This window comes from Herpailurus yagouaroundi, unplaced genomic scaffold (assembly GCF_014898765.1).
Source record: "Herpailurus yagouaroundi ecotype Mexico unplaced genomic scaffold, PumYag 67793, whole genome shotgun sequence".
Classification (NCBI taxonomy): Eukaryota; Metazoa; Chordata; class Mammalia; order Carnivora; family Felidae; genus Herpailurus; species Herpailurus yagouaroundi.
This window is the reverse complement of record NW_024420586.1, coordinates 19,326,202-19,339,884: the sequence shown is the minus strand read 5'-3', so window position 1 is coordinate 19,339,884 and position 13,683 is coordinate 19,326,202. Positions and strand designations below refer to the sequence as shown.

Sequence of the window (13,683 nt, the reverse complement as noted above, 5' to 3'; positions counted from 1 at the left end):
AAACCCATAGTATCCATTTATACATTTATGTAAATGCACGTATGTGTGTGTTACACTTTATAAATTTCATTTATTTATGTATTTACGTCTGAGTCCTATGCCCTCCACCCTTAGGTTTTCTCCCTTCTCACATTAGAGTCACTCAGTATCTGCCATGTGGTTGCCTTTGCGCTATTGGTTTGATTTTTGGACTGGCTCATTCGATATTCAGGTTATTTCCATTGGACTCAAGAAGCATTCGCACATACTTCCTGTATTGCTAGGGTGGTCCTTCACCACTGTGAGCATTCGTCAGTATTTCTGCTTCTTCCTTGGCTGTGTTTATACACGTACATACACAGACACGTTCCCATACACACATGTTCTTATCAATTGGTATGTGCTGCTTACACCTGGTGGAAAAGAACGAAATTGAGTTTCCCCATTCCAATAGCTGTGTAGTTCCTCATTTTGACCTTTACCAACTGGGATGTGAATCTTCCTCTTTTGAGTGAAGGTGATTTCCAAAAACATTCAGAAATGGGAATCTCAGAAAAGAGACTCTCTGAAGAGAAGGTCTTGCTGGCTGCTTCTTGCTGAGGAAATGGGAGTCTCATGTCTGTCTTTTTTCTTCCAGTCCAATTTATTCCCTCCACCCGTAGCACTGCGGTTGGTGTTTGCTAGCTCAAACCTCTCTCTTCCCTCCACACTGTTTCCAGTAGACTTGTCTGGCACAAGCGGATCCAGTAATGGTTTTATGTTGTATTGTGACTACATGATGCAGTCACAAACTTGGACTATATCAAGAGATTTTCGGTCAAGATCTAACACCATTTTCATCTTAAAATCGGGCCTGGGGAGCAGTATGGTCCTCACAGTAGCTTCACAGACCTAAGCTTTACTGTTGCCCCTTAATATGTACCTCTGCCTGGCAAGAGTTTAATGAGCTCTTAAGTGTTCCATTCTGTTAAAGAGTCGAATTTTTCTTTTAGGGAAGGAATTGCCCATAGTTATAGACACACTTAATTTTCTGTCAAATACATTTTTATTACCCAGTTTTTTGTTTTTCAGTACAATCTGTAAGTGATATGGTCAAAACAGCTTCTGATTACAAAATTTGCTTTTTAAACAAAAACGAAATTTCCCCCACTGTCTTGTGGGTAGCCTGCAAGCTCTTGAATTAGTTGTTCACAATTTCACGTTCCCTCTTGCTTCCCTTTCCTGCAGTCACACCTTTTTTTTTTTTTTTTTAAATTTCTGGATCTTAATGATCTTGTAAGAAGTCTGTATCTTCATTTGACATGCAAATGTCCGTCCCAAAGACAATGGGACATTTTGAAGAAAATTCTAATATTGCCCTAACTTCCACACAACTGTCAGGAAATATTCATCTGTTCCTAAAATTAATTTTTAATACTAAACCATTTAAAGGGAGGTATTATACTACTGTATCAGCATTGTTTATGAAATAGCTCTCTACCAGCAAACTTCCCTTTCTGCAACCAACAGCGAAGGCTATATGCTTGGCGGCAGAAAGCCTATTGTATACTTATCTGGACTCACACAAGAGCCTTACACTTTCATAAATTAACACATCTGTATTTTCAGTTTATATTTCATTTTTGTTTTTTAATATTTCCATTTTCCAGCCTAAATTTTTGTCTGTTTAACTCTAATCTTTAAATTGTGCATCATTTATTTTAAGTTGCAATATTAATCTGTCCACCATCTTTCTGTTTAAATTTGCATGGGCTTGTTTTACAGTACAAAACACAAAGCACCTTTCAGCATTACCTGAAAGTTCTTGCAAGCCTGTGGCAAAAAGAGAAAAATGATCAGAAAGCATGTGTTTCGGGACACCTGGGTGGCTCAGTCGGTTGGGTGGCCGACTTCAGCTCAGGTCATGATCCCACGGTTTGTTGAGTTCGAGTTCCACGTCGGGCTCTGTGCTGACAGCTCAGAGCCTGGAGCCTGCTTCATGTTCTGTGTCTCCCTCTCTGTCCCTCCCCTGCTCGTGGTCTGTCTCTCCCTCTCTCTCAAAATAAACATTAAAAAAAATTTTTTTTTAAAAAGGAAAGAACGCATGTGTTTGTAGGGTGGGAGTGGGGGGCTCCAGGGAAGGAGGCATTGGAGAACAGTGTAAGGTTCTTGAGAAGGACAACTGCCCTTTCTTGAGAACAGTCTGTTTTTCATCTTTAGATAATGCCTGTTCTTTCTATGAAATAATAATAAATAGGTTGTTTTCTTTAATGGCCTTGCTTGACAAAATTAAAAGCTGACTATCCTATTTTAGTCCCCCCCAAATTCTATTTAAGATCACAATTTAAAAACAAATTTAAAATTCATCCGTTTCCCGATTTGTCATCTAAAGAAGAGTCCATCATGTTTAGGTATGCTATTTACATTGTAAAACAATTTTTATGTAAGAGATTATTTTTTCTATCCGGATTATCAAAATCAGCCCATTGTACTTTTACTAGAATTTGATGAGTTTAATCACATGATGAAGAGTGTATTGTTCCTTTGTTACTTACTAATCCAAAGTCGAAATCTTTTCTCCTATTTCGAATCAAAGTGAGAATCTGAGCCCAGTGTGGCTTTGTTGTTTGTTTGTTTGTTTTTTATTTGTTAACGTTTATTTATTTTCGAGAGAGAGAGAGAGAGAGAGAGAGAGAGAGAGAGAGAGAGAGTGTGTGAGCAGGGGAGGGTCAGAGAGAGAGGGAGACACAGAATCCAAAGCAGGCTCCAGGCTCTGAGCTGTTAGCACAGAGCCCAACAAGGAACTCGAACCCACGAACTGTGGGATCATGATCTGGGCCCAAGTCGGATGCTCAACCAACTGAGCCACCTAGGCACCCCTCGATCCCAGTGTTTTAATGACTGAAATACTTATCAGTCCTAAGGAATGTGCTCATGGAACACAAGGATTTGCTTTGGGCTCTGCTGGGGGACCATGTTTCTTGTGGCTCATCTACAGGGCCCAACTGTAGCTCGATAACCTGCTTGCTCTAAAATCATACTGTTTGTTGTTTGTCCATATGCTGCCTTCCTCCTAGGACTTCTAGCAGCAGAAAGTAGGTATCCCTTTGTTTTCCTCTAAGCTTTATCTTTTATGCAAAAGTGTTTGGCTTTGCATGGTTCATAAGCGGCTTGACTTTTTCCTTGGCTGTTTGTGTTTAGATGTTTGCTTGTGAATTTTAACACTGCCTGACCACAAAATCAAAACGTACGTGGCTATATTGATTTCTCGAGGCATTACCATACAAATAGTACTAACTTCTCACTTTCATAAGAGGAAGACAGGCAGTGTTAAAATTTAAACTGCACTTACTATTACCTCACATCTGAATTTCAAGCACGAATACGGTAATTTGGGGGAAAGGGTAACTTTTTTTTATAGTTTTGCTTTCAAGAAAGCTTTCAGGGTAAGTGAATTTTCCTTTGACGATCGCACCATCTGTAAGCAGTTTATACTACTCTCTATTATTGACTGAATTTTTAGTTAATTAATATGGAGCTGTGGAGTAAACTCCCAAATTCATGTGTCTCAACAACTTTTACCATTGGGAAGGCCATTTATAAAGACTAATATAATGGCTAGATTTTAATTACAAATGAATGTAATTTGATTATGTGACAATATTAAAGTAAAAAGTAGGTAAGAAATTAGACACACACACACACACACACACACACAAATGAGTACAAATAAGAGTAAGGCTATCTGAATAAGATGGGTGGATTGTATCAGTGTCCATATTCTGGCTGTGATGACACTATAGCTTTGTAAAACGTTGCCATTGGGGACACTGAGCAAAGTATACAAGGGATCTCTGTATTTCTTTTTTTTTTTTTTATTTCTTACAATTGTATATGATAATCTATAATTATTTCAGTAATTTCCATTAAAACAATAGAATAAACCTTTACCTCTAGGTTGTACTTACTGGGGGAAAGTATATAAGAGGCAAAAATAAATCAGAAAATATGGATGCTAATAATTGGATACATTGTCACATTGTCTTGCATTTGTTACTCATAGCTCCAATTGCACCTGATTTAATACAAAAATCTCACAGTATGTTAGTTATCCGTTGCTGTGTAATGAATCCCCTCAAAGCAGGATTTATCCTTTCACGCTTTCTGTGGGTCAGGAATCTGGATATGGTTTAGCTGTGCGCCTCTGGCTCAAGATCTCCCATGAGACTATAGTCAAGCTGTCGTCCGGGGCTGCAATCTCATCTGAAGACCTGACTGCAGGGGTGGGAATGGAATTCTCTTCCAGACTCACTGTACTATTGTTGACAGGCTGCAGTTCCTTACTGGCTAATGGGTTCCTTCCTAGGGCTGCTCACAACATAGAAGTTTGTTTCTCCCAGCATGAATGATCAAAAAGGGAGGGCAAAAGTAAGAGTGCCCCAGACAAAAGCCATCTCAGAAGTGATGTCTTATCATTTCTGCACTATTCTCTTCATCACAATGAGTTAATAAGTCCAGCCCACACTCCAGGGAAGGGATTTGATTATACAAGGGTGTGAATAGCAGGAGGCAGGATCTTGGAGGCCATTTTAGAGGCTGTCCACATTTTAATGACTATTACAATGTGAGACACTTCCCATTTGTAACTGTTTTTGTTTCTCCAGATTTAGCACGTCTCTCCTTTTTTTTTTTTCAATCAGTAGACCTATCATGTCATTTGGAAATGAAAGAGTCTTAGAGGTATCAAGTAGTGCTTTTCCATAGTTGTAAAGTTTTATATGAATGAGCACTTAGCAGAATGCTATTTAAAGTGCTTTGACAAATCTGTGCCTAACAATGGTGCTATTTGAAAACAGACTATTTTAACAAGCATAATGGCATTAGAATTATAGCATTTGTGCTCCGACAGAATCCATTTACAGGGTGTACTTCTTTTTAACTAATACTAAATTTTGAGGCATCTGCCCTATACACATAAAGAATCTAAAGGATTTATCACCATGTGTAAGTTTTCATAGCTTGAATTGCATATAGTTCAAATGCTTAAGTCCAAAATACAATTTCTATTACAGGATTCACTATTGCTTATAACTTGATTGATAACCAGAATGTGCTTTGTACAGTGGGAATAAAAGCTGTTGTCCAGGGGATAAGGGGAAGCTAGCTTTTGACTGCAAAGGGACAAGAGGGAACTGTTTTGGAAAGATGAAATAGACACTTATATTAGTGAATTTGAACTTAATAAATTATACTTTAGTAAGCAGATTTTTAAAAAATGCTCTTGTGCTTACAGGTAAGGGCTTTGATTGAGTAGGTGATATGAATGAGTGTGTGTGGTGAATTCAGTGTTGTATAAATGGGATTGCTAATACAATAGGAGAGAGGTAATTGGTAACTCCAGAAAAAGCTAGACTAGGTTCAGATGGTTAATTTGCTCAGTGACACTGGATTTTATAGCTATACATATAATTTTTTTAAATATACACATACAAATATTTTGTTACCGAACTAACTTGCATGCATGTGTGTATGCAGTTATCAGATGTATGCAGTATATACATTTATCAAAACTCATTGAACAGTACACTTAAGATTTGTATATTTCACTTTGTAAATTTTACCTGTGAGAGAGAAGTGTTAAAATCTATGCTGAAGTGTTTAGGGGTGCAGTGTAGTGATGATGTGCACTCTGGCACTCGTTTTGAAATGAATGAAGGGGCACCTGGGTGGCACCCCTTCATTAAAGTAAATAAAACTTTAAAAAAAGAAATGAATGAAACGACATGAATTGATGGATAGATAGATGTGTGATAAAGCAAATATTGCAAATTGCTAACAATTGTATAATGTAGGTAGTGAGGACAACTCTTCCCACTTGGTATTTGTTTGAAGACAGACTCAGCCCACTTTGAGACTGAGAATTTTTAGCTTAAACATTCTGTTTATTTTTCTCTCTTCCTTTCAAATTATTTCTACTCAACTTTTTCATGAGACTTTTCTAATCTTGTGATGCAGTTGTTCTGGACTCAAAGTTTTTATTGACCTTAAAAGCATATTCCTCTTTAAAGAAATAGAAAACATTTTTAAAACAGTTGACAAGTTCATGCTTTTTGGTTATTATTTCTTAATAGTAGCAGAAAACCTTTGCAAAACTTGTTTGCATAGTATGGTTCTTAGAAAAAGCGGAAATGTTCAAAGTTAAAGTGTATAATTATCAACCTAAATTTTTTTAATGTTTATTTATTTTGAGGGAGAGCGAGCACACGCACCCGTGATCAGGAGAGGGACAGAGAGAGAGGGAGAAAGAGAATCCCAAGCACAGACTGACACAGGGCTCAATCCCGTGAACCGTGAAATCATGATCTGAGCCAAAATCGGGAGTCAGACACTCAACCAACGGAGCCAACAGGTGCTCGTATCAACCTAATTTTTAGATACGTACTTGATCACCATATGAATTGGGCAGAAAATAAAATATTCGCCTGAAGGCAGAGCTTTGTTTCCTTCTAATTTATCATTGTGAAAGTTTTGGCCTAAGGCCTACAAAAATAAGCCTTATATGGGAAATAAATTGAGATTAAAGAAAGGATAGAAATTGGACATCCTCTCATGACCAAGTGCAAATTATTCAGACGTGTTGCTGAGAGTGAAACATGATTTCAGGTGGAGTCCATCTGTAGTAGAATGACTAAGTGTCACAAACCTGACTTTTGGGACTTGCTCTTCTGCTCACTGCTGTGGCCATTTGACCCTGGTGAGCCTCCAATTTTCCAAGTATAAAAACACTTACCTTGCAGCACCTGAATGGCTCAGTCGGTAAAGTGTCCAACTTCATTTCGGGTCATGATCTCACTCACAGCTGTGAGTTTAGGCCCCATGTTGGGCTCTGTGCTGACAGCCTGGAGCCTGCTTCCTATTCTGTTTCCCTCTCTCTCTGCCCCTCCCCCACTCACGCTCTGTCTCTCTCTCAATAGTAAATAAACATTAAAAAAATTTAAATAAAAAAAAAAAACACTTGCCCACAGGACAGGGCTACTGTGGAATCACATAAGGTAATGACTATAAAAGCACTTTGGAGGGGCGTCTGGGTGTCTCAGTCGGTTAAGCATCCAACTTTGGCTCAGGTCATGATCTCACGGTTCATGGGTTCAAGCTATGCGTCGGGCTCTGTGCTGACAGCTCAAAGCCTGGAGCCTGCTATGGACTCTGTGTCTCCCTTGCTCTCTTTGCTCCTCCCCGACTCATGCTCTGTCTCTGTCTCTCAAAAATAAATATTGAAAAAAATTTTTGATAAAAATAAATAAAAGCACTTTGGAAATTATAAACTTACACAAACATAAGTAGCAAAATAATTTTATTATGACTTCAAAGAAACTGCGCTGTAAAATAAGCTGTTTTCTGTGCTTAGGTATTGCATTATAATGCTTGATTTTTAATTCTTCAGAATTTACTCAGAAAAAAATAATTTTAATCAAACGCATTTCATTGTGTCTTTTTGTGCAAAGCCCTCTAACAAAGCTCAACCTGGAATACAAAAGTGAATAGAATACCTACAGTCCTGCCATTAAATATATTGCCCCCTGAGGTGAACTCGTGCTATTTAGCGACTGAATTTTTTCAAGGCAGTTACAAGTTTATTCAAAGGTTTTATAGGGGAAAAAAACATATTTTTCAGTGTTTGAGGAAAGTGAATAGTTCTTTCAGATATGACAGGATTAATCCACAAAATAAATACCAGTAGCAGTTAAGAACCTGTGTGTGTGTGCGTGTGTGTGTGTGTGTGTGTGTGTGGGCGCGCTGTTATGTTGTGTTGTGTTAATTATTACTACTGCCTCAATGTTCAAAACAAATAGCAGTGCAAAAGCCCAGAAGTATCTTCATATACCTATATATCTTATAATGAATTGAAAAATTATGGGACATTTAGATGGGCTTGGTGTTGAACTGCAGATATCAGTTGTATGTATATATTAGATGAAGAATGTGTTTCTGTGGTTCTGGTGGTCATACCCAAAGAAAGAAAGAGAGATATCAGTGGAAAGAGAGAGAGATATCAGTGGAAAGTCTTACAATGATCAAGGGTAAAGAAAGATTTTGAGGTTAGACCAAAACTATGCATTTATTCAATGTGAAAAGATAAAGGAGAAATGAAATAAAAAGTGTCATTTTCCTGCCTAATTTCAGGAACTTAAAATTTGGGACATTTTACAGAAACTGCATTAGGCAGCTTGAGTACAGCTATGGAAATGCTTCTTTTTGTGATTGAAAAGCCCCAAAGTGAACTATATTTGGGTACAGGATAAGACTATATAAATCAGTTCAGAAAAGGTGACAAGATCCAAGGAGGTTAAATAGACCTGTTGACCCAGTCAGTGTTGCCTACTGGAAACACAGGCTAACAATACTTTTGTGCTTTTGTGCTTTCCAGCAAAGCATCCTCTTCGTCCATCAGAGCACATTAGACCCCAGGTGGAGGTGTTGAATTCCTGTTCATCCACCTCCTCTCTAAGTTTGTCCCAGAGTCTCGCTAGGCAGCCTATTTCTGTGACACTTTGTTTTTTCCTCTTGTAGATCATTTACTTCAGGGTATAGTATGCCTGCTTAACACACTAGCCTGAGAGCCCCTTCCTCAAGGCCAGGAATCATACCTGTTTTCTCAGAAGTTCCCACCTGGCACCTGGCAAGAAGTAGGAATGTTCACTAAAGGGTTTGGTTATTTTCCAACCTGATAGGGTTCAGGTTCTTTTCTAGCCTCCATATCCATGCATAAACCACACGTAGCTTCTTGTTGACATTTCTCCTATGTCTCCACATACAGCCAATTCATGTAGTAAGTCAGGCAGAACATAGACTTCAGAGCCAGACATACTGGGGTTGAATCGTGGTTCTCCCACTTCCTCGACTTCTCTGAACCTCCGTTCCCCATCTAGAAAGGTCAGGTAATATATATCTACCTTACTGCCTTGTCCTGAAGATGTGCCTGGCACAGAATAGACACTCAAGAATTGGGAGCCGCTGTTATTATTTTGTTTCTTTAGAACTTAATTCAGTGCATACTTTGTGGGTGTTGTAAAATGAATCAAATGTAGACCTGCTTTAAGGACCTGACAGCACAAAAGAGTGAACAAGTGCACACATAAGGTAACCCAAACAGATATTACATGGAAGCCTGGGAGTTCACAGACCAACAAGTGATACAGCCCTGGCCTGGTATAGCCAGAATTGCTTCCCAGTGGTTAGACTTGCCCTCTTGGTATTCACTAAATACAAGGTTGTTTTATTTTATTTTTTTTTAAGTTTCTTTATTTGTTTTTGACAGCGTGAGCAGGGGAGGGGCAGAGAGAGAGGGAGACACACAATCCAAAGCAGGTTCCAGGGTCCCAGCTGTCAGCACAGAAACCGATATGGGGCTCAAACTCGTGAACCGCGAGATCATGCCATGAGCCAAAGTCGAACACTTAACCAACTGAGCCTCCCAAGTGTCCCATGTATTTCGAATATTTTTTATAACGTTTATTCATTTTTGAGAGACAGAAAGAGACAGAGCACAAGTAGAGGGAGGTGCAGAGAGAGAGGGAGACACACAATCCGAAGCAGGCTCCAGGATCTGAGCTGTCAGCACAGAGCGTGACGTGGGGCTCGAGCCCACAAACTGTGAGATCATGACCTGAGCTGAAGTCAGATGCCTATCCAGCTGAGCCACACAGGCACCTCAAGGTTCTTTTATTTTAATCTTAGAGTATTAATAAACTGCCACCTAGATGATGTATCTGCATAAATGATACTGGCAGAAACAGTAGAAACTAGGTAAGATTCCACTAAGATAACTGAATGAAAGTGATAATTAGGTTTCTGTGGTATCTGTTGAATTTTTTTAGTATACAAACATTTCGTTGGTATTTTTGTTATTGCAGTTTGGTGAGTCCGGAAGTTTAGAACTGGCTTTAGTAACTTCATAAACCTGGTATCCTTGAACTCTGCTATTGATGATGTGCAGGGGTCAGGGGCTCAGTGGGACATTTGGAACTAATTCCTTCATATTATCTCTTGTTTTACAAGGCTTTCAGTAAGGGATGATGAGAGAGCTGCCTTTGAACTAATTTCCAGAGTTGTTTTTTTTCCCCCCTACTCAGAACAAAGTAAAAGTCACAAGAAGAACAGGTAGAAGGAAATGGATTTGGTTAATGCCTTTTCAGAAACAGCAAGGGAAATGAGGACTGATTTGTGCCTTGTACCTTTTTTTTATCCTCCTTGATACCCCCTTCAATGCTTTTAGTTGAAGAATACCAAGAGACTCGTAGGCATAATCATTCAAAATTTAAAAGTATCCACACACAGTCCCTTCAGTAGGCAAATGGTCAAACTGTGGTACATCCATGCAGCAGAATACTGCCCAACAATAAAAAGAATTAAACTATTGATACACACAGCAACCTGTATGAATCTCCAGAGATCTCTGCTGGGTCAAGAAAAGCCAATCTCAAAAGATTGCATACCATATGGTTCCATTTATATAGCATCCTCAAAATGAGAAAATTACAGAAATGGAGAACAGGTTAGTTAGTCACCAGGGGTTGAGAAGGGATAGGATAGGAGGAAATGAGAGTGGCTGTAGAAGGGCAAAATGAAGGGTCCCTTTGGTGATGAAAATACACTGTAGCTTGACTGTCAGTGTCATTGTTGCAGTTGTGATGTTGTGTGGCAGTTTTGCAAGATGTTCTCATTTGGGGGAACCGGGTAAAGGGTACATGAGATCTCTATTATTTCTTACAATTGCACATGAATCTACAATTATCTCAAAAAGTCAAATTTGTAAAAAAAAAAAAAAAAAAATACCCACAGTAATTTCCACGTGGATAACCACTTGATTTGTGGCTTACACCCCAAATCTTTACCATAATTAAATCATACTGCAAAAAGCAGTTGCTTAGATAGCAACTTTTTTCCATTGTAGAAAACTTGGAACATATGGACAAGAACAGAATGAAGTATAAATAGGAAAGTAAAGATCACTGCTGTTACACTTTTGGTGTATTTCATTCTGTTTTTTTCCTGAGCTTGTATATGTATTTGTTTCAGTCATAGTCGGGAATATGCAAGTTTTTGTGGTTTTGCATTCTGCTTTCTTGAATTTCAGATCATTGAGGATTTCTCTATGTCTTTAAATTCTTCAAAGTAATTTCCATGTGGCTATATATTGCATTCTGTGGATGTTCTATACTTTATTTGATCATTCTGAATTATTTGATATTTTCTATGATAAATATCCTCATACATAAATCTTTTTTGCATTTTCCTATTTTTTTCCTTAAGGTAGTTTTTTTGGAAATGGAATTACTAAGTCCAAGTACAAAAGCATTTTTAAGGCTCTTTGAAATATGTTACCAGATTGCTTCCTGGGAAAGTGATACTAATTTACATTCTCACCAATAAGTGTGTGCAATTGGATGAGGTCCAAGGCCAAAAGTAATTAGAAACAGCATAGAATTCCAGAACACAAAGATTCAAGACTTTTTATCATGATCTAAAGCAGAATTTCTCACCCTCAGCACTATTGACATTTTGGGCTGCATACTTCTTTCTCATGAAGGGCTGTCCTGAGTATCGTAGGATGTTTAATAGCATCCCAGGCCTCTACCCAGTAGATGATAATAGCACAAACTGTCCCCCTACCACCACCATAGTTGTGGCAACAGAAATGTCTCCAGACTACCAGATGTCCCCATGGGGGGCAAAATCACCACTGCTTGAAAACTGATCCAAGACTTATATATGCAATGAGGCACTTAACTGTTAGAATTTCTCAAACACTGTGTACACGAATGTTGTGAAGCTAGCCTCTTAGGGTTCTTTCTCTGGAGTAGGTATCTGCATACTGTCTGCAGAGGAAAATAATCATTTCTTTGAGGCTGTGTAAGTGACTTTGTTACTCCCCAGTATATATCTTTCCCTACTGAAGCCTCTCTGGATTCCAGGTTATAAGAAGGAATTTTAAAGAAAGTAATCACACTACCATTTCCTTTGCCCTGCAGAAATGATTTGCCCTAATATTTAATAAGGTATTTGGAAGTGTCAGTCAATATGCTCAGCCTTTGTCTTTGTCTTTTGAATAAAAAGGGCCTAACAGATTGAGAACAACTTGATTCTCTTGACTTTGTATGGAAAGGAGGGAGAATGCATTGGGATTTTTACTAACTTAAGTTTCAGCCTTAAAAATCCTAATAAGCTTGTTTTACTCAGCAGGAGCACCTAGTCGAAGGCTTGTCCCTCAGATTTACAGCTGGCTTTGCCTTCAGTTCTTGATGGAATATACCTGTAAGAAAGGCTCGCCTGTGTTATTTCTGTAATATTTTAAAACATCATATGGTCAAGGAAAGGACACCCTCTTCCTAATGTATAACTTGCTGCACCCAGATCTTCCAGTAACTCAGTTATAGTTAATGCATTTCCTTAATGCAAGTAAGACCAGCTTCAATGTACGTACTTTGAAAAATGAGAAGCACACAAATACATTGTCGCAAACAGAAACTCACTGAAAATACTCCATCCTTAAGCAATATGAAACTCATTGAAGACTATTGAGTACAGACATGAACCTTTGAAGTTCTGTTTGTTGGTCCATTGTTCTGAAGTGCAAGATCTGGGTTACAAAGGTTGGTTTGACATTGACTTTCTGTACTGGCTGTTTCCTGTTTGTTTCCCATAGGAGCAGTCTCACAGGTGCTGGACAGCTTGGAAGAAATTCACGCACTTACAGACTGCAGTGAAAAGGACTTAGATTTTCTACACAGTGTTTTCCAGGATCAGCATCTTCACACACTACTAGATGTAAGTCTATCTCTTTTTTTAATTTATTTATTTTTAGCATACCTTTTTTACTTTACATGAATTTCCAGGCATCCATCCTAACAGTCCATTTTCAGTTGCCTTCAGTCTGAGAAATGTGGGAAATCATCCATTATAGATTCATAACTGAAATAAAGTATATATAGTACAAAGGTAAGTCACCATGAAAAGACTTCTATAAGTCTATTTATGTATGTTGTGTGTGTGTGTTTCTCTTAGGGGAATCTGCTGATCTTAGCTGTGCTTACTTTTTGTTGCTCTAAAGATGTTTTAAAACATCATACCTGAAGCATGAGTATAAGAGAGAGAAAAGTAAACCAGATACTGTGTAATGGACTAATTCACACACACACACACATTTCATATTTAACATTGCTGGTTTTTATGGACTCAGTCTTCTCCTTAAAAACATAAGAATATATGCTATCATTAAATACGACAGGCTCCACTGACAGCAGATTGAGATACAAAGAAAAATCAGAAGCTAGGAGTTCACATCTGCCTTTATTTCAGTCACATTTTAAGTAACATGCCTTTCTTAGATAACTTGGTTGCCTTCAGCAGTGCAAACTTTCTTAGTACATATTAGTCTGCTAGTACGTGTTAGTCTTTTTTACACGAAAAACCTTCCGTATTAAAAGAATGTTACTTGCTTTGCGGTGCCTAGCACTTCTTGGTGCTGATTAATCCACCATAGGACACAAATTATTCTAAAGCAACATTCCCCAGGATGTATTCTACAGCACATTGCTCTGGGAGAGAGTGATTGGCCTTGCCATGGAGGGGGAAGGGGGTAGATCTTAAATGTACTGGTTAAATTATTTATCGATTAAGTAAGTTAGGGAAATGCTACATTCTTTATGCTTATATAGGTTCACA

At 38.3% G+C, this 13,683-nt stretch overlaps 1 protein-coding gene across 15 annotated transcripts in view; it reads left to right on the top strand.

The window, feature by feature from the left end:
* The window catches only part of CASK (calcium/calmodulin dependent serine protein kinase), a 355,071-nt gene that overhangs the window by 256,979 nt on the left and 84,409 nt on the right, over positions 1-13,683 (top strand). For 11 of the 15 annotated variants that reach the window (XM_040468984.1, XM_040468986.1, XM_040468995.1 and 8 more), the window contains exons 11-12: positions 3,036-3,053; positions 12,665-12,786. In XM_040468984.1, coding sequence (XP_040324918.1) covers positions 3,036-3,053; positions 12,665-12,786 — 140 coding nt within the window. The remainder of the gene's footprint in view (positions 1-3,035; positions 3,054-12,664; positions 12,787-13,683) is intronic. The other 4 variants (XM_040468985.1, XM_040468998.1, XM_040468997.1 and 1 more) reach the window with 1 other exon arrangement.